Here is a 20,808-nt window from a genome sequence, read left to right as displayed (position 1 = left end):
TAACATTATTGTCGCCATGTTTTTTTCTTTATTTCTAATTCATTTAAAGATGAGATTTGATTAAAAAACTCTTTCAATTGCTCATATACACTACAGCAGCAGCAAGTTGATTCTAAATATGAACCTGTACAAAACTTCTTCATCTAGCTATTATCTTCTTTACACAAGGCTCATGCATCATTAAAGATTGGATTTTCGTTTGTTTCGAAATGAAAATCTCATCAGTAAACGGTGAGAAGAAAACGGAAGTAGGTGGGGGTGAAATGTCTTGCTTGATTAAAAAAAAAGTTAACCCGGATGTACAATCATCCCGAACGAGGTCACTTCAGCTATCAACAACGTGCACCTATGCGTGTTACAGTGCTACAGAATACAGGTATGAGTTATTTCGCTTCTGTATTCTCATATTCATGTCGGAATATGGTGATATTGCTCCGGAGTGTTACACTGTATGCTCATCAGTCTCTGCAGACATTTTGTTTCGTTTGGACCGTAAACGTGTCAGTGTGAGAAGTCGGCACGTTAACTCAAGTAGCTAACAGCTAACGTTGATGTTGTATGTGGCTGCCGGTAGTAGAATATTACAATCTAATACTGCAGACCATTACAGACTGTTCATTTACCCGCACATTTACATAGTAAAAAATGTAATTTTAGTGATTTTTTGCTTATCAGAAAGGCTGCGGTCTACACAGAAGAGGAGTTAGCAACATACTCCATTACTGACGCAGTAATAATGGTTGACGTGCCAGAGATTGACTGAAACACACTTTTACTGTATAAACAAAAGTCAGAGAAATGTGAGTGTGTAATGTTTGTGTCTCCGTCAGATTAAGAAACCGCCATCATGACGTCGTTGGCCCACCAGCTGAAGAGGCTCGCGCTGCCTCAGACCGACCCCCACCTGCTGACACGCAGAGAGGTCGCCTCGCTGCTCTTTGACCCCAAAGATGCGGCTACCATGGACAGAAGCACCTTCTTCGCCCTCGGTGAGTCCCGCTCAGGCTCCAGAATGCCCGACGGACCTTTTCCCTTTACAGCCTGATCAAGGTGTCTGTCCTCTGTCCTCCAGGCTGCACGGGGCTGGAGGAGTTGCTGGGAATCGAACCAGCCTTCCTGGAGTTCCAGGACACCCTGTTCAGCACTGCCTCGCTGACCCTGGAGCGGAGCGTCCAGTCCAGAGAGGTCAACGAGAAGCTGGACGTCAGCATCTCGCTCTTCCTCACACGCCTCTGCCCGTACTTCCTCCTCAAACCGGCTCACAAGTGCATCGAGTGGCTGGTTTACCGGTAGGCATCACACGTCTGCACCGCAGCTGTCAAATATCGCTACAGCTCATCGCAGCAGATGTTTGTTAAAGATCATACAGAGTGATGTGTCTATGCAGGACTGTTCCTGGTTTTGGCCCAAATCAGTTGCTGTGTTGTCAGATTGAATATTAGACAATGCCTCATGTTGTGTTGCAGCTTCCACATCCAGCTGTACAACACTGACAGCCTGCTGGCCTGTGCGCTGCCGTATCACGACACCAATGTGTTCGTCAGAGTCCTGCAGCTCCTGAACATCAAAGCCGCCACCAGCCGCTGGAACTGGCTGCAGTGCCTGCAGGTCCGTCTCAAAGGCTTTACTGCAGCGGTACTCTCACACTGTGTGTGTTTCTACTTCCCTGAACTGCCTGTCATCACTGTGTTGTCTGTTCAGAAACCAGGTGTGCCGTTGTCCAGAGAAGCGCTGATCACTCACTGTCACACAGACCTGAGCTTCATGGACTTCATCTGCACCATGGTCACCAAGGCCATCCAGGTAAAACCACCACGCCTCACTCTGTCACTAACACTGCTCTAATTAGTGCATCGAGTTTGGTGACGTCTCATAATTCCCTGCAGAGCTCCACCCAGCTTACACCTGAGCTGGGGTCTAATCAGACAGACACCTGTAGAGCTGCAACTCTGCAAAGTACCTAGTAACTAAAGCTGCTAGACAAATGTAATAGACTAAGAAGTACAACATTTCCCGCTGAGATGAAGTGGAAGTAGAAAGTAGTTAAAAAAAGTACCTTCACATTGCACATTACTTGAGTAAATGTACTGAGCCACTGTTCTCTGGCTGCAGCTGCTGCTCCTGATGACAATCTGAATACAGCAGAGTGTAAACGAGATTATTTTCTGGCCTGAAAGGAATTTACATGCCAAATGCCAAACATTTCTGTGGTATTATGGTGGAACCAGTAATGAAAGTTGCTTGAGACGAAGTAGCGACCGTGACTTTCTTTCACAAACCAGGTGCTCCGATGGCACCACATTTTCAGAGGAACCTTTAAGTCGCTACTTTACCAACAAAGTTTGGCTTGTTGTTATCTTCGCCCTGTCAGAATGGAACACAGTTCTCATATCATGATCTTCAGATAGCGTTGATGGATGTACAGTGAGCTAAAGGTGAAGCTTAAGTTGCTACTGGCTCATATTCACCTTTGTATGAGTGACTCCCTTCATCGTCTCTTTCTTTTTCAGGCGTATCCAGGACGCTCAGGAAGTTGCTCCCAGCTCAGAGTGATCTTCTCCTTCTACGCCTCCACCATCGTCCCCGCTCTGGACGCTGTGGACAGAGTGTCCGACAGCATCATCTCCAAACTGCTTCCATACATTCAGAAGGTAACGGACTCACTCAGCATCTGGTCACTGTCACATCCACACAGTTGACGGCTTCTAGTTTTACAAATTATCGTTGAAATAATTGTTTATTGTTGCAATTGTTGGTCGGACAGAACAACAAGACGTCACATCACATTCTGGGAATCTGACCTTTTTGGCATTTGTTGCTATTTTCTGACATTTTATGGACAAAACAATCATTTTATGTGTTTAAACACTGAAAACTGCTGCCTTTGTTTGATAAAGAGCGTTTGAATTGTTCTGGAATCAGAAGCTCGGGTTTTGTATCAAGGCTGTATCTGAACCGTTGAAACGATGCTCTGCTGTGTTGATGTCATCCCTCCAGGGTCTGAAGTCGTCGCTGTCGGACTACAAAGCCGCCACCTACATGATCGTGTGCCAGCTGGCGGTGAAGGTGGTGATGGAGGCGAGTCTGGTCGACACGCTCGCCGTGCACATCAGCAGGTCTCTGCTCAAAGAGCCTGTGTTGGGCCAGGAGGGTGTGGGCTGCCTCATCGTGCTGCTGCAGAACCAGAAGGAGGGCGCCGTTGGGCCCAGGTGGGACAGCACTCAGATCTGTGTCAGAGACCTCCTCCCACTGAGGGGTGGGGTTCAGGAGCATTTTACTGAGCCTGAATCCATTTGAGTCTCATATGAGCAAATCTTTTAGATATTTTGTTTGAAATGAAAACGTCAAAGTCTGGAACCGTCTTCTGACCCGTCGCTGCTCTCACCTGACTGTTTCTGTTCATCCTCAGAGCTTTCAGCCGTCTCAGCTCGATGCCGGCGCTGGTTCCATCCCTGCAGGTCATGGCGGCAGCTCATGATGTCAGCGCTCTGCTGCGCTACCTGCTGCCTCACCTGATCGACGGCGTGTTCAGCTGCAGCTCAGGTGAGAACTAGAACCATTTGTTAAACGGTCTCTCTGAGGTCTGTGCTGAACATTTGGAAAGTGTGGAAAAAGGCGGAATCATTGTCAGTATTGTCTGCTGACTCCTGTGTGCTCACCTGTTGTTCTCTGTCACAGGTGAGACACAGACGGACGAGCTCAGAGTGTTGGAGTCCATCCTGCAGTCTGTTCCTCTGACCAGAGGCCTGGACCAAACTGTGGCTCGGTAAACAGACTCACTCTCCATCCACAACAAACTCCAACATCTGCTTAACGAGCATCGAGTGACTTCATTTAACACCTGAAACGCTATGAAACACCACTTTTAGAATTTTAATAAGGATAAACTGTAAAAATGTGTCTGGAAAAACATGAAAATCCTGACATTTCATTGAAATTTATTTGAAAGTGTTTGCAGCAGACAGCGCCACCATGTGTCCATACAGACTTAGCGTTGCTGTGTTCTTCCTGCAGTTTGCTGTTGGATCAGTATATGAGTCAGACCGACCTGTCTGCTGAAAACATGTCCACCCTCGACCAGCGTCTGCTGCCTCTGGTTCGACTGTTCGAGTCCAGGTAAGTCTGACTGCTGCTGTGTGGTGAAGAAACCACAGAGTGGACATGCGATCAGATGATTAGCTGGTGTTAGCGTCAGCCGTGTGTTTGTTCTCCGTCAGGTACTGCGGAGCTCTGGACCGCGTCCTCGCCGGTCATGTGACCGACATGAGCAGCACAGAGCAGAAACATCTCTTCCATCAGTTCCTCTCTTTGTCTATGAGCAGTGGAAAATACCAGGTACACAACACTCAACTGAATTGCAGTATTAGTGAATACAAATGTACACATTTGGCTGTTTAAACTGGTGTTTATGGAAGACAAACACTGTCAACTAAAAATTCTGATTTCTAGTGTGTCTACCTTCTATTCTGTGGGAACATGTTTGTAAGAAGCTCGACATGCATTTTGTAAATCAGTTTTTGTGTCTTGTGTGTTTCTGTGTGCAGATTATTGGCGACTCGGAGACGTCGCTGCTCCTCAGTCTGAAACACCCGCAGCCTTCGGTCAGAGTCTCGGCTGTGGAGCACCTGATGGGCGTCCTCACATCTGGACAGGTACGGCAGGATGCAGTGACAAGCAGTGCAGGCTGAAATTCATGTGACTAACATTAAATCAACATCACAGTATTATTAGAATATATTTGGTTCATGATATTTTTCATAATGTGGTCTGATATTTGTTTTTCTGTGGAACTACGTAGCTTCATTTTCTCATGTACAGCTCTCACTAATGGTGGACCTCAGGGCTCGAATCTGGGCCCTGTTCTTTTCTAAATTTACCTTGTCCTCCTTGGTCACATTATTAATGGACATAGTGTATGAGTGTGTGTAGTGCTGAAATATATTGACTTTTAAACATTAGGACTAAATCATGTCCAACATTAAAAATCTGTGTTTTGGTATCAGTGTAGTATCTTTAGATCAATAGATGAATCCTGCATCAACCTGCTGATTTTGTCACTTTGAAGAAATTAATCTTGACTGACCTGCTTTTTGTAGAGCTTTTAATTGCGTCTCGTGGTTGTGTTTCTCCTCAACAGCAGCAGAGTTTGGACGAAGCCTTTCTGAAAGACGCCGTCATGGACCGTCTGAAGGACGATGTGCCGGAGGTCGTGGCCGAAACTCTCAAAGTCCTGGAGGTCCGTGAGGTCACAGATGGTTTAAATCAAATCTGCTTGAGTCACTTATAGGCCACTCAGCACAGTGGTTTTAAAGGACTGTACAGGTGATGGTGTGCTGCTCACTGGCCTTTTCTGTTTCAGGTGTTATTCGATGTTTTGGACCCTGAGGACACCGTGATGTGTTTACTGTCACTGCTGCACAGAGCAGATCTCTCAGTGGCTGACCGTTGGTCAGTGAGCTACACACACTCTTTTTGATTTTCAGAATTGTTTTATTGATGTTTCATCTTACTGGTTTTACTGTTTTCAAAAAATCTTCTCCAGGATGCCGGTACTGACAGAGGTGGTGCGTTTACTGTCCGACCCCCGGCTGGGAAAGGAGAACACAGAGCTGGTGCAGAGCCTGTGCTGGAGGCTGCTGCCCTTCCTGGTGATCACCTCCCCCCAGCTTCGCCTCGCCTCCTGCGTCGCCCGATCCTCCATCATCACCCAACACCCGCTCACAATGAACTGGGCAGAAGGTGACAAATTGAAGAGCTTCACTGCCGAGAATTCATGTTCACAGAACATCTGAAAACATTTTAATGATGCATGTAGATGAATGTGGTAAGATGTGTGTGGATGTGTAGAAATGTTTCATCAAGTTCATTCAAACAGTATTATTCAGAAATCTGTAAGGAATCAGTAACAAGATTTAAGATTCAGTATCCTCTCTGATAATATCAAAATATATCTGCAATGTTAGCTTTTCCTTTTAACTGTGCATCCATTCATAAATAAACAGTAGTTTTGTTCATCTCCGGGACAGCACAACTTTAAGGGAATAGTTTGATATTTATGGACAGTGCACTGCTGTGCTTTCGTGCTGAGAGTTGGCTCAAAATGTAATATGATAAATTATTATGACACTACAGCCAGTTAGCTTAGCTTAGCATTCAGACTGGAAACAGGGGGAAACAGCTAGCCTGGCTGTGTTGAAAGGTCACTGAATCCACCAACCAGCACCCGTACAGCTCACTGATTCACAAGTTACATCTCGTTTGTGTAATCTGAGCTGGGTTTACGGGGGTTATGTGTTCCACTGGTTCTTGGCCAGACTTCCTTGAGATTTGTCATCACTGTGAGGTTGCCAGGCAACCAGCAGACTCCGCTCATCTCATCCGACTCTTCAAAAGAGTAACCACGAGTATACCTGGAAATGTTGAACTATTCCTTTACCATGTGGTTTGAAATGAGGCTCAGTGTGTGTGACTGAACCTGGCAGTACTTCATCTGTCCACACAGAGCTGGACGAGGTGATGAAGCGGAGCTCTGAACCCGACTTCGTGGGTTTGGCCAACCAGCGTCTCGTCTCCACATTGACCAAGAACCTGGCGGACATGGAGCACTTCTCCAGACGCAATGCAGTGAGTGTTTCTTCCAGAGATTGAAATCTGAGCATCAGTTTTTAACAGTCCGTTATGTTCGTATTCAGTTCTTCCATAAATGTAAATCTGCTGTTTTATATTATTGTCATCAAATCTCTTGGTCAGCAACGTGTTGGTCCGTCGCTCAACACTGACTTCCTGTGTCTGGTTCTCAGCTCATTGGTTCCTACTGAAGATGTAAATCTTTAAAAACACCTGATAAATATAAAGTTTGCTTTTTAAAAAAAGCTTCAGTAATTTCCTCATTGTGGAAGAAGCTCTATCAGCCTGTGATACACACACACAAACACATTCTGAACATGAGCTTTGATGACGAAGGAAACATGTAGAATACCATCAGACCTGAGATCAGCAGGACGTGACTCTGTGTTTGGTCCTCAGCTGGAGAAGCTGGCTCTGACGGTGGAGCAGCAGCGGGGCTCTGGCCTCAGAGCGAGGGTGTCCTTCCTGGTGCTCACCCAGACTCTGCTGCTCGGCCTGGGCGAGCTGAGCGAGACCCAACACCTGCTCACCGCTCAGAGGGTCTACATGCTGCTGGAGCCCCCCCTGCTGGAGGTCATCAGGGACGATGCCGCCCAGGTCAGTCCGCCCTGAAAAACTCGTTTGCGTTTCAAAGTGTGTCCAGTGTGATTTGGATCAATATATAATTAAATGGATTTTTAACATCTGCAGTCGCCTCACACACGTTGTTATAACACTGAGGAGTCTGCATTAGTGTGTGTGAACTGAAGGTTTGGTTTTTCTGTTTGTGAACAGGAAGCAGAGCGTCACGTTGCCGCCCCCTCATCCTTCTCTGAAGCCCTGACTCTCTACCTGAGCAGGTGTGAGCAGCAGCCGGACAGTCGGCCGGACAGAGAGTACGGCTTCGTTCTGATGTCTCTGCTCAGAGACTTCATCTCCTCCCTCAGGTGTCACGACGCCTCCTTCAAAGGTAATTACCCTCCTGGATGTGTGATGGCTGCAGGTGTACCTGATCAGACATCAACATGTTGTGTGTTGGTCTGCCAGGTGAGGTGTGGTGGAACCCGGAGAAGCTGGACACAAACACCTGCTGTTACTTGGGCCTGACCTGCCGCCTCTTCAGTGTCATCATCAGTGGCGCCGGGGAGGGGCCGTCGGCCAGCAGCTTCAGAGACTTAATGAAGTTGCTCATCCAGGTATGAGGTCACTTCCTGTTGACTGCGACTGAAGATGCATCAGACGTCTTAAAAAATTCTTTAAAAGAATAATTCAGATTTTGCTGATGGGGAGTTAGAGAAGAAGATCTATATCACTCTCATACAAGGCTACAGCCAACAAGCCAACAAGATAACGTGTTAATCAGGAAGCTTTGGTGCTTCCAGGGTAGCTGTTTCCCCCTTTCTAGTCTCTATGCTAAGCTAGCCTTCATATGTACCCTGCAGACATAAGAGTGGAATAAATCTGACCCCTTGACCCACAAGAAAACATGCCTCACCTGTCTTTCCATGTCCTCTAGGTCCACCTGCCTGAGCCGCTGATGCTCTTCAGGTTCCTGTGTGTGCTGTGGGGATACAGCAGTAACCACGGAGACCAGCTGGACATGAAGGTCGGCGCCGTCCTGCAGACTCAGGCCCTTTACATGGGCAAAGCTCTGCTGAGCACCCAACCAGCTGCCACGCTGGACGAGCTGGCGGCCGCCAACTCACCTGGTAAGCAGCCAAACCACGACCCTCCTGAAAGAGACAGTCTGGGTTTTCATTGATGTGGCAACATGACACGATGGATAAACCTCAATCCAGACTGAAATACGTCAACATCTGCTGGATGATATGTGGTTCAGACATTCATGTTCTCCTCAGGATGAACTGTAAAAACTTTGGTGATCCAGATTAGTTTAACTGCCAGCCATAATCTATGCAGCAGAAATAACTGATGAGGAAGAAAGAAACATGATGGACAGAAAAAAATGATCAGTGCTGCAATTTAATAAAATTTTTGATTATTTTATTGATTCATTGTTTAGTTTATAAAGTGTGGGTTAATAAATAAATAAAATGTAGTAAATTATTTGGAAATCATCAGAGATATGTCCTGGTTCATATTACATAACTGTCTCTCTCATCTCTTGGTCTCTCTGTCTTCCTCTGTCTCTGTCTGTCTGTCAGTGTTCCTGTCCTTGCTCTGCTGTCTCAGCTCTCCGGTTCGGGAGGTCCGGCGAGCGGCCCTCGGCGCTCTGCAGAGCCTGTCAGGGGCCAGTGTTTCCCCCTTCCAGCCAATCGCAGAGAAGCTTCTGAAGACCCCAGAGGAGATAATCGCTGACCCTTCATACCTGAGTCAGGTCAGTTAAACAGGGCAGAGCACATAACTGAACATAATACATAGCTACATAATTATAGGAAACGTGTTTGAACTTTACAACAACAGATATCTGAGGTGAGATCAGCCTGAAGTTCAGTTCATTTGTGATGACAAGTTACAATTTTTACTTTTACTCTTTTACTTTCCATCAAGGCTATTTAAATTCACTGTGTGCAGGCGTTAGTGCGACACCGTAGATTCCTGCAGTGTGAAAGCAGAAGTGTGTTGTGACTTGTGTCCATGTTGAACCCTGCAGGCGCTCGGTGTGCTTCATGACGAGTGTCTCTCTATGAAAGTGAAGACGCAGCAGAAGAAGCTGCAGTCGTCGATGCAACAGCTGCTGCAGAGCGTTCAGACACCTTGCTGCCCGTCGTACAGCGCGGTCGGCCTGCTGAGGGCGCTGAGCCACGTCAACGGACAGGTGAGGCCAGAACACACCTACACATTTAAGTCTCGTCAGAGCGATTGAGACCAGAAACATCATGTCGTTTTCTTCACGTGGATCTTTTCTTCCTCCACCTCTCAGTCCGTCCTGTCTACCCTGCTTCCTGTCCTGGATCGGCTCCTGGAGCAGAGTGGACCAGACACCCCCACCCTGCTGCGGGCCGAAGCCCAGCTGATGCAGCTCATCCTGGGGAAGTACAACGAGGAGTCAGCCCCCCTGCTGGCCGAAGACCAGAACTGTCTGGACCTGTTTGTCAGAGCTCTGAGGACCTCGACCCAGCAGCACCCTGACATCCCCAGCTGCCAGATCTTTGCACTGGAACAGGTCAGCCTAACCTGAACCTGAGGTTAAAACCAGTGAAACACAATGTTTAAACTGAGGAATGAAAACTGTGCAAAAACCAGGTTTAAACTGTGGTTAAAACCAGAGACTTGTTAAGTTAAACTTAAACGGTGTCTCTTCTCGCTGTCTCTCTGTAAGTTGTCTCTCTTCACACTGTCTCTTCTTCGTCTCTGTGCAGATCACAAAGCCGTTTTTCTCAGCCGTCGGAGACGAGAAGGTGCAGCAGAAGCTGCTGTCGGTGATGTTCGACCTGCTGGTGGAGAGCAGGAGTCCTCTGGTGGCCAACACCATCAGCAGCGTCTTTAAAGGGGTGAGCAGAGAGACGGGCTGTGTTAAACACTGTCCACCGTCGTCTCTTCCATAAAGCATTCAGAGCTTCTTCTCAGTTATTGACTGAAAGGTTAATGAAGCTGTCGGTTTCTGTCACCTTCACACCTTTAATGTACCTGTTAACATGCTGACATCACTATTATTCTATTAGTTTCTATTTCAACTTAATGTCACATTCTTTAAAATTTAAACAAGGCTTTAAATCTGAGAACACTCCTGAGTTAAAGCTCATCTTAAACAGGCTTTAAGTTTAGAAACCGAGTCTAGTTATGTGATGTCAGTCCTCAAACCTTTTTTCCCCCAACAGATTGCAGTCGACGGTCAGCTGGTGGCCAATGAGCTCGCTCCTCCAGAAAAACCCAAAGTCACCGTGACGGTGCAGCAGAGCCGGCGGAGCAGAATGTCACAGAGGTGAAGTTCACATCATTGATCTACTGTTCGTGTCACACACTCAGAGCTGAAGGTTAAAATCAGACTCTGATCAATCAGCCACATCTGTGCCTCTGGAGAAATACCCGAGAGTCAAAGTGACGTCATGTGTTCAGGTCGTGTTTGATCAAACACGACGTCCGAGGAAGGAATTTCATCACATCTGATACAAAGGTCAAAGGTCACTGTGACCTCACAAAGCATGTTTTTAAACCATAACTCAAGAATTCAGACTTATGGCAGAATTAGAATTATGACAAAATCTCACACAAATGTCTCAGAGGATAAAATGATGACGTGATGACGCTTAATGTCCCAGAGGTCAAAGGTCAGTTTTAGTGCGACGTCATCATGTTGTGCAGAAACTCTTTTCTGCTCGTTATTCAACACCATAACTAAGGAACACGTCCACCTTTAAATTGTGCTGATTGTAAAGATCTTCTGTGCTGCAGGTTGAACATGTGTGTGAAGCGTCTACAGGTTTTACAGTTTGAAGCTTCTTTGCAGTAGCATCCATATTTGAAGCATTGTAGTCCAACACAAGCTGATATGACATTTCGTGTCACTGAAACAAATGAGTCCCTGTGGACGCAGAAGCTGAAGACGCCGTCTTATCATTAACTCAAGGAAGCAAAGCCAATCAGCTTCTATCTGCGAGCTGGAAACAGACACGATGAAGATTTTTTTTTCCCTCTGAATAGGAAACCTCAGGAGAGCGTGGCTGTGGCTCCAGAGGGGGGCGCTTTGTCGTGGCAGAGAGTCACTCTCATCCTGGAGCTGCTGCAGCACAAGAAGAAGCTGAAGAGAGCCCAGATGTTGGTGCCGGTTCTGTTCTCTCTGCTCGCCAGGTAACATCTGCAGAGAACAATGTTTGACAGATGAGCCAAGTGCAGACGGCAAAGAGAGTCTGGCTCAAGACACAACACAGAAGTCAGGATGGAAATAAATCCTTTAAAATTTGTCCCCTAGAATTATTTACTGGATCCACAGTACACACAGGACTATGTGGAATGCTGTGGCTGCCAGTATTAAAATGAAATAATTTAATCTTTACAAGCACATGATGTAAAACACAACTAAGAAATCCAAACGAAGTCGTACTTGGGCTGCTGCACTTCCTCTTCCAATGTGAAGAAGAAGTCTGTCTCACATTAAACCTTATTTCTGTGACAGCAGAGTTCTGCTAAACATGCTAACTGCTAAACACTGAATATAACGGTGAACCGAGTTTTCAGTTCAATGTTGCCAGTAATTTCAAACTGAAAGTTAGATTTAGCACATTGCAGTTTAATGAAATAACTGAATTTGAACAGAGACGTCCACAGTCCAGAGTCTTTATCCCGTCAAATGTTTATTGATGCTAAAGGTGTTCTTGTTTTATCTGCACGTCTCATAAATCCAGCACTAAGTTTCTCTGCAGGATAAAATAAGTACAATCGTGCACATTTAATAGAAGGATTCATTTGTAATTTGAGGGCACAGTCTGTTTGTCTTCATTTAATGGATTGATTAAAGATGTTATTGTTCTGACTGGACTCTGGACTCTTCAGACTGCATTTGACTGGAGAGACGGCTCATCGTATGTCTTCTGGAGCTAAAAACGCAAACTGATGTTTGTTGCTGTCGTGTCCTCAGGAGTCTGGAGCCGTGTTCAGGTGATCACAGCAACATGGAGTACACCAAACAGCTGCTGCTCAGCTGTCTGCTCAACGTCTGCCACAAACTGTCCCCTGACGGAGGAGCCGTGGGTGCAGGTAGGTCGGCAGAGGGACGGCGGCTCCGTCAGAGAGGAAGCACTAAACACGCGTAGCCGTCACTTTCTGATCCTTCATCCAGACTGAACTAACGTTTCTGTGCAGACGTCCTGGACGAGGATAAGTTCAGTGTGGAGTTGGTGGTTCAGTGCATCAGAGCGTCCGACATGCCGCAGACTCACCACCATGCTCTGCTGCTGCTGGGCACCGCCGCCGCCATCTTCCCTGTGAGTGAAAGACAGCTGTCAGAGTGGGACTGAAAGCAGCAGAACAAACATCTTACAGTTTGATTCATTTCTACAGTTGAAATGGCCAATTTAAACGTGAATCTCGGATAAATAGGGAGCTTTAGAGGTTCAGGGTGTTATTGCTTTACAGAGAATAACAAAGAATCCACAGCTTGAATTTGTTTGGACGTCTTTGTCCCCACCGAAGAACATTTGATAATCTGTCTCATCTTCGTCCTCCAGGAAAAAGTCCTGCACAACATCATGCCCATCTTCACCTTCATGGGAGCCAACATCATGCGTCTGGACGACGCCTACAGCTTCAGAGTCATCGACAAGACGGTTCAGATGGTCATACCTGCTCTGATCAAGGTGAGAGGACACCTGCAACAGTCAGCTGGAGAGTAAATCACCAGACACGCCAACACTTGTGGCCTGAGGATGAAAAGTTACATCATCCCATAAAAGTATCAGTGATCAATAACACATTCAAAGAACACAAACGGTGTGCTGCATATTCTGGTATATCATGGAGTGGGAATTAGATGATGAAATGTGTCAAATATTGGCTGAAGAACATGAAAATATGAGTAAAGATTCGTGTTGCTGCGTCTCTCCAGGCCCACCAGCTCTCCGACGGCGGCTCTTCGGCTCACGTGGACGTCGTGGTGACGAAGATCGTGCACGTGTTTGCCGACGCGCTGCCTCACGTGCCCGATCACCGCCGGCTGCCCGTCCTCACTCAGCTGGTGACCACGCTGGGCCCCGCCCGCTTCCTCTGGGTCCTGATGCTCCTCCAGTTCAAGCTGCACACCACGCAGACCGCCAGCTCTGTGAGCGAGAAGGCAAGGCTCACCCTGTTTGTCAAAAGATGGCAGATAATGGGTGCAAGGCATCGTGGGAGGGGTGGCTTCCTCAGAGAAATCAGTTTCTACTGTGTGTGTTGCGTGCAGGATGCAGCTGTGGACCGGGATGTGGACTTCTGGATCTCTCTCTGCTGTCAGTTCGAGGTGAACGAGCAGCTCACCTCCCTCATCAACATCCTGAACTTCCTGCTGCAGCTGCCTGACGACAAAGACGACGGTGAGACTCAAACGCTTCTCGTGTCTGAGTAAATCTGAATCTGAAGCCTCAAATGACGATTTACAAATGGAGATTTAAGACTGAAAAAGAGAAGGAAACTAAAAAAGGCGAATCTACTTTGATTGCTGAAATTAATTGGCAACAGATTTTATACATCATTTTAATTTCTAAACCAACAAAAGGACTCTGTTGATCTTACTCTGGATTTTTCCTGCAGCCGCAGTGAAGCCCTCCGCCGGCCGGCGAGGAACCAAGAAAAAGGAGGAGGAGGAGAGGATGGAGGAGCTGATCTTCAGTCTGGAGGCTCACAGCAGCAAAGAGCTGCGACATTTCAAGTTCCTCTCCGTGTCCTTCATGGCTCAGCTGCTCGGCTCCGCCAGCTTCATCGGGAAGGTGGGTGACGTTCAGGGAGCGTTCACAGCAGGTTCACAAAGATTTTACTCCAACAAGACTGAAGGGTTCAATGAAAACAGGCTGTGACCAACACAGACAAAATAAATTAATTAATCAATCAAATAAACACTCACACAAAACTGCTCCAGAAAAAACACACATTTAAAACTTTAAAAGACAAAACGATTCAAGACCAAATATTAACAATAATAATATTATATATAACTCAATATCAAAATGAGATGACAAACACTTTTCTGTCAGACTAATTCAAAGAAGCAGCAGGTCTGTTAAGTAGCTAAGTTAGCTGTTAGCTGCAGATGTTTTTCTGAGCACTTCAGGGACGTCTCGTCTGTGTTGGAGCTTCAGACTTCACATTCTCAAAGGACCTTTTGTTTATTATCTCCAGGTAATTTTCAGGTGTGTCATCAGATATTGATGAGCAGGCTTTTGGTGGTATTAACGGAACGATCGGTTTCCTGTTTTGTCAGTGACAGCCGTGAGCTAAACGCGCCATCATGAAAACTGTGCTTGAGCGTCTGTGTTGTGTTTGATGGTTTCAGGTCGCAGATGGCGGTGACGCCGTCGATGCGTCTCTCCAGCCGCTGCAGCAGAGGTGAGTTTCTGTTTGTGACAGTTGAATCGGTTTTGCAGTGAAGCAGCAGGTGAACACGCTGTGTGTGCTTTAGGCTGCTGGAGGACGTCCTGCGGTACATCCACAGCGTAGCTCGCTGCGTGGAGGACAACGCTGACAAACCCACCGCCAAGTTCTGGAGAGTTCTGCTCAATAAAGCCTACGATGTCCTGGACAAGGTTTGTTGGTTTCATTCATCACATATAACATTTATTGTCATTTTTATTTGTAACCAGTGATTCTGCGTGTGCTGTGTAACATCCAGCTTCTCCTGCTGCTGCTGTTCAGTTCAAAGTTTTTAGGCGTTTAGCGTCAGTTTTATTCAGATTTTACTGTATGTGAATTTGTGCCTGTTACAGTGTGTACTAACACAGCGGACACCTTGTTATCACTGCCTTCTGTTGCCCAGGTGAACTCGTTGTTGCCCACGGATACCTTCATCTCGGTGATAAGAGGGCTGATGGGAAATCAGCTGCCGTCCGTCAGGAGGAAAGCGATGGAGCTGCTGAACAACAAGCTGCAGCACAGGACGCAGTGGGATCAACAACAGGTGACACAACCACATTCAATCATCATAAGATATAAGATGTGATGTAATCACAGCAAGGAACATGACAGAAAGTCACAGTAATACAACAATATGACACTGCTGAAACAACTTTAAAGTTATATTTTGAAACATTATATTAAGAGCAAAACATTAAGTGTAATGTTAATTAACAATAAAAACTTCAATTATCCTATAACAAAGTTATCTTTAATAACATCTAACCTCAACATAAATAAAATAGAGCTTTAATAACAACTTAACATAAAATGACATGAGATAGCGCTCATACTGTATGTAACATTAACAATTCATTAAGCACAAGTTTAATAAAATAAGAGCGGATTCATAATTACATGACTGTTATTAATGTGAGGTTTAAAGTTAATACTGTAAATCACTTTACAGTATTAAAAACATTATCTACATCATTTTAACTTTTTAGCATTTATTTCACTCTTTATCTGCTATTTTTTTTACTATTATCAAATCTATATATATATATATATATTTTTTTTTTTTCATTTTGTTTCAGTAGACAAACAAATTCCTAACAGATTATTTGGAAAATAAATGCAGTTCTTCTTCACTGCTTCATAGAGTTTCCTTCTCTCTGTCTCAGGTTGCTGCGCTCTTACAGCTGACCGGGGACCTGCTGAGTATTGTGGGTAAAAGCCACAGTAAGGTGATGACGGGGGAGGAGGCGGAGCAGGCCATCAACCGGCAGACGGCGCTCTACAGCCTCAAGCTGCTCTGCCGCAGTTTTGGCTCCGACCACCAGGAGGCGCTGCTGCCCGTCCTGCTGCAGACGGTGGAGATCGTCACTTCGCCGCAGGAAGAGAAGAACGTGACGGGCAGCGCTCTGCTCTGCATCGCTGAGGTGGTCAGCACGCTCAAAGCTCTCGCCATCCCGCAGTTACCTAAGTGAGTGAGAAAATGTCACCGTGGAGGCGGAGAGGAGTGACATCAGCTGTCAGTCGATGTAGAGGATACCTGTGAATACCTGCACCTGCGTGTCTCTGGTGTCCACGTCTCACACGGTGCTTTTTGATTCCTGCAGGTTGATGCCGGCGGTGCTGCGCACACTGACAGACAGGAAGGACCTGCTGACCAATGAGATCTACCTGCTGAGCGCCGTCACCGCCCTCCAACGTGTCACCGAGACGCTGCCGCACTTCATCAGCCCGTACCTGCAGGACACCACCTTACAGGTGTGATGAACACCTGCATGACAACACAACACACTCAGAACAGCCAAGTCTGAGGAAGAGTTTTCAGATATTTAAGGAAGGTGATTCTTAACATCTGTAGGTCTGGACGCTGGCTGAGCGCCAACATCCTGGTTTAAAGTCTGCATCTCACCCCTAAACCAGGTGGGCAGGTTAACCGTGAAAGATCTTCCTCCTCTTCCAATGTGGCTCATGTTCAGGACGAACTAGAACATCCTCACTGGTCCTCTGACCTTTCCTGTAGCGCCACCATTAGGCCAACATGTTATTATGTCCAACTCTGGTTTATGACCGAAAACCTGCAGAACCAGCAGCCGTCATGTTACCACTTCCTGTTCCTGCAGGTGTGTCGGCTGACTCGACTGGTCGAGACCTCCTCCTCCTCCGCCACCTCCCAGCTGTCCACGCGTCTCACCTCCCTCAGGAGCACCCTCGCCACCCAGCTGCCCCCCAGGGTACTGCTGCCCACCCTCACCAAGTGCTACAGTAGCATGGTGGTCGACAAGAAGGTGGGAAGTCCAAGCGTTTGTTGCTCCGAACAAAGTGTCTTTGAGTGCTTTTGCTCAAATTTAATCAATTTCAAAATTCGTTCTGCTGTGACCGACGGCGTGTTTCCCCGCAGGGCCAGCTGGGGGCGCTGATGAGCATCCTGAAGGAACACATCAGTCACATGGAGAAAGATCAGCTGAACTTCCACCAATCAGAGCTCACCTCCTTCTTCCTCACCGCCCTGGACTTCCGTGCTGAACACTGTCAGGTCAGTCCGAAGCTTCTCAGAGTCGATTTGATTTCAGGAGCCAGCTTCTTCTTCTCTGCTGTCTTAGCTGCAGCACAAACTCCTTGTTTCTCGTGTGACCTCAGGGCGATCTGGAGAAGACGGCGGAGATTGAGGGCCGCGTGATCGACTGTCTGCTCGCCATGGTGATGAAGCTGTCCGAGGTCACGTTCAGGCCGCTCTTCTTCAAGGTAACACGAGTCGGCTGACTGAGCTGGACTTGAGCTTGTCACCAGAGCCTTTCTGCCACATGATGATCGAGTGGTTGCTGCTTGTTTCTCTGCAGCTGTTCGACTGGAGTAAATCGCACAGTAAAGAGCGTCTGCTGACCTTCTACCGACTGTCCGACTGCATCGCCGAGCGCCTCAAAGGACTCTTCGTCCTGTTCGCAGGAAACCTGGTGAAATCGTTTTCTGACCTGCTGCGACAGACAAACAGCTGCAAGACAGGTGAGACGGGCTCGTCGATGAAATATATGTTTTCTTTAATGTGTGTTTGTTTTACGGTAATATATGTTGTTTTTATTCTGATAATAATTTATTTTTCTTTAATATATGTTTTGCTTTATCTGGTTTGATTTTACTAGATTTGTATTAATTAATTTTTACTTTTTTTTCATTTCATTGTACTTAATTTTATTACACTTACGCTTTTTTGCTTGGAATTTTATTTTTAATTGTTTTATTTAATTTCATCCTTTTTTCTTATACTTTGTTGTATTGAATTTTACGTTATTTCATTTCCTTCAATTTGATCATATTTTCTTTGACAAAAATGATATTTTACTTTATTTTATTTGAATTGAATGAACTTTATTTTACTGTTTTTTCCTGTCAGATGTTTCACAGCAGAGAAATCAGATTTTACACTGAAAGGTGGAAAGTTCACTGTTTATTTGATGTTCTGTAAGTCGCTTAAGAATGAAAAAACCAAAGAGAGTCACAGTTTCCACCACCAGTGGCTCCGTATTTTGTTGTTTAGTGAAAAAAAGATGCAAAAAGACTGAAAGCGGTTTCTAGAAGGACTAATGTCATCGACATGAATCAGCGAACGTCTCTCCTCCTCGACAGTCTTCTTTGTTCTTCGTGCTTCCTGTTCGTTGAATAAGATGATTTATGATCTCGTGTCTTCCTGTCAGACGAGCTGTTGTTTGACTCTGAAGAGAAGAACAGTCTGCTGCTTCAGTACGTCCTCGACTGTCTCCATAAGATCTTCCTGTACGACACGCAGAGGTTCCTCAGTAAGGAGCGAGCCGACGCCCTGATGGGCTCGCTGCTCGACCAGGTGAGTGACAGTGAGCTCACCTGCGCGGACTGAAACCTGCCTCACTGAGATTTAACGGCACCTGAGTCTGACTCCAGCAACCTCAGAACCTCTCAGCACAAAACGCTCTAAAGACGCAGTTTTCAACACGCCCCCTCGTACTAATAATAATAGTTTGTGTTTGTGTTCCCCGTCGTGTGCAGCTGGAGAACACGCAGGGGGGAGACCAGGTGTACCAGCAGAGGGTGACACAGCACCTGGTTCCCTGTGTGGGTCAGTTCTCTGTGGCGCTGGCTGACGACACTCAGTGGAAAACTCTCAACTACCAGATCCTGCTCAAGACCAGACACACAGACTCCAAGGTGAGAGCACCTGCACGCGCGCGCACACACACACACACACACACACACACACACTGATGTGTAAGTAAGATGTAAGTACAACATGTCTTCAGTCTCTGTGAGTGGAGTCATTAAAGCTGCTGATCCATGATCTATTGATTCTGATGAGACGTTTAATGTCACTTTATCATGATGTGCACTGCTGTTAGTACAGAGCGCACAGCAATGTGTATAAATATTCGGCTTTATTCTCCTCCTCCTCCTCTTCCTCAGGTGCGTTTCTCCTCTCTGTTGATGCTGATGGAGCTGGCGTCCAAACTAAAGGAGAACTACATGGTGCTGCTGCCAGAGACCATCCCCTTCCTGGCTGAACTGATGGAGGGTGAGGACGCACACACACACACACACACACACACACACACACACACATAGAGGCTGTGTTCAGTCTAACAAACACAACTGAATGGAACATTTAGAGAAGCATCACAGAGAGAAGACTTTGCAGAACTTTAAAGTTTTCTTTAGTATCACAGTGATCAGTGAGATCAATGAGAGGTGTCTGTACACCCATGAACACTCTGCTAGCAGGAGCTGCTATGCTAGCAGGAGCTGCCAGCAGGAGCTGCTAGCAGCTAATTCAGTTTGACTCAATGTAAAGAAATACTGAACAAAACTGAAGCTCAATTTTGGGCTTTTCAACTTAAATTATGCTGACGATGTTTACTGTGTCTGTGTGTGTTTTTCCCAGATGAGTGTGAGGAGGTGGAGCAGCAGGTCCAGAAGGTGGTTCAGGAGATGGAGAACATCCTTGGAGAACCGCTACAGAGCTACTTCTAACCCACACACACACTTTCTTCCTCTCATGTGCACCATAAATAAATATTGTTCTTTAATTCTGTGTTTGCTGTTCTTGTTTTGTATTAAAGTGAAACCAAAACTAAAACCTGTCTTCGGCTCAGTCTGAACCTTCAGTCAGCAGCTTTTTTGTCATCATCATCATCATCGTTGTTCTCGTCTCATCTTCCTCCAGCAGCCACAGAGACGATTGCTGACAACTGATTTCTGTATTGATTTGTGCTTCCATTGATGGAACTGACAGGTTTGTCCAGCTCAGGAGTTTCGTTGTTTGAGGACAGCCTAACCCGAACACTGCCCCTAACCTTCACTAACCTATTAGGACCAGGTTTTGGTCACCAAGAGGACTACTGGTCTAGAACAGATCCCCAAGAGGTAACGAGCACACTCAGACCCTCCAGAGAACAAAGGGAGAGCGGGACTGGAGCTGGAGTCTCCTTCCTCTGACACTTTGACAGTAATCAAAAGAGAAGAAATCACGTTTTTCTCCTCGTCTGAGTCAGTTTATTTTTAATGCTGCTGATTTTAGCAGACACGTTGCCTGATTCAGCGATTTCAAGCACCAAAACTCAATATGAAGACAAAGGGTCAATTCAGAGTCATTTTCAGAGTTTTTATCCTCAGACAGAAAATAGTGACTTGATGAGGACGTAAACACAGCAGACAGAGCGCTGTCATTACCCAGCATGCCTCAGGTGTAACATACTCGCATCAACCTGAGCGCTGACAGTGAAACATCTGAAATGCTCTGAAAGTCTCTATTAAAGCTTTAGAATAATGACAGCAGGTAAAGTGAGCTGCTATCACACCTGCTGCAGGTGCTCTCAACTCATCATCATGACTGTTAGTGGATTAAAACCTTTAGGCGGTCTTCACTGAGTGTTTGATTCTGTTACTGTGACGACCATCAATCAGATTTCAGTCAGAACAAGTACTTTTACTGCTGATACTGTAGTGTTACTGTTACAATAGCACTTGTAATAAAGAACATCATGTCTTTAAAAGAGCAGGTTCGGTGGTGTTTGAATAGATTCACTTCACAGAGTTCAAGTAAAACGTTCACAAACAAACGAGCTGCTAATTAACTAATTCATGACGTCACACCGCAGCGCCGTCGCCCACGGGTGGAGCGGCGCCGTCACAGAGGGGTTTTTAGGAGGCTCCGGTCTGTCGGTCTGTCTGTCGGTGACTGTGCGT

The 20,808-nt window shown here is 46.2% G+C and overlaps 1 protein-coding gene across 2 annotated transcripts; it reads left to right on the top strand.

The window, feature by feature from the left end:
- Window positions 1–324: 324 nt before the first annotated feature.
- Window positions 325–19,686, top strand: heatr1 (HEAT repeat containing 1). 2 transcript variants are annotated; one of them, XM_041962106.1, is made up of 45 exons: window positions 325–376; window positions 831–989; window positions 1,073–1,289; window positions 1,467–1,608; window positions 1,702–1,803; window positions 2,511–2,651; window positions 2,998–3,209; window positions 3,410–3,543; window positions 3,679–3,766; window positions 4,015–4,116; window positions 4,218–4,335; window positions 4,545–4,652; window positions 5,138–5,236; window positions 5,360–5,448; window positions 5,543–5,739; window positions 6,503–6,624; window positions 7,027–7,224; window positions 7,402–7,576; window positions 7,654–7,802; window positions 8,123–8,315; window positions 8,772–8,944; window positions 9,221–9,385; window positions 9,491–9,733; window positions 9,930–10,061; window positions 10,389–10,492; window positions 11,212–11,358; window positions 12,149–12,264; window positions 12,370–12,491; window positions 12,735–12,863; window positions 13,112–13,336; window positions 13,445–13,574; window positions 13,792–13,967; window positions 14,531–14,583; window positions 14,657–14,780; window positions 15,011–15,151; window positions 15,771–16,072; window positions 16,209–16,359; window positions 16,722–16,886; window positions 17,000–17,134; window positions 17,239–17,343; window positions 17,439–17,601; window positions 18,291–18,436; window positions 18,619–18,777; window positions 19,030–19,138; window positions 19,505–19,686. In XM_041962106.1, exons 2-45 carry the CDS (start codon window positions 848–850, stop codon window positions 19,591–19,593), a joined length of 6,432 nt encoding a protein of 2,143 aa, XP_041818040.1. In that variant the 5' UTR covers window positions 325–376; window positions 831–847; the 3' UTR covers window positions 19,594–19,686. The 2 variants fall into 2 exon arrangements, with proteins under 2 accessions (XP_041818040.1, XP_041818039.1); XM_041962105.1 differs by having other exon boundaries at window positions 12,146–12,264.
- Window positions 19,687–20,808: the final 1,122 nt, after the last annotated feature.

This window comes from Chelmon rostratus, chromosome 21, assembly GCF_017976325.1.
Source record: "Chelmon rostratus isolate fCheRos1 chromosome 21, fCheRos1.pri, whole genome shotgun sequence".
Taxonomy (NCBI): Eukaryota; Metazoa; Chordata; class Actinopteri; order Chaetodontiformes; family Chaetodontidae; genus Chelmon; species Chelmon rostratus.
The sequence above is the reverse complement of the archived record's forward strand: the minus strand, read 5'-3'. Positions and strand labels throughout refer to the sequence as shown.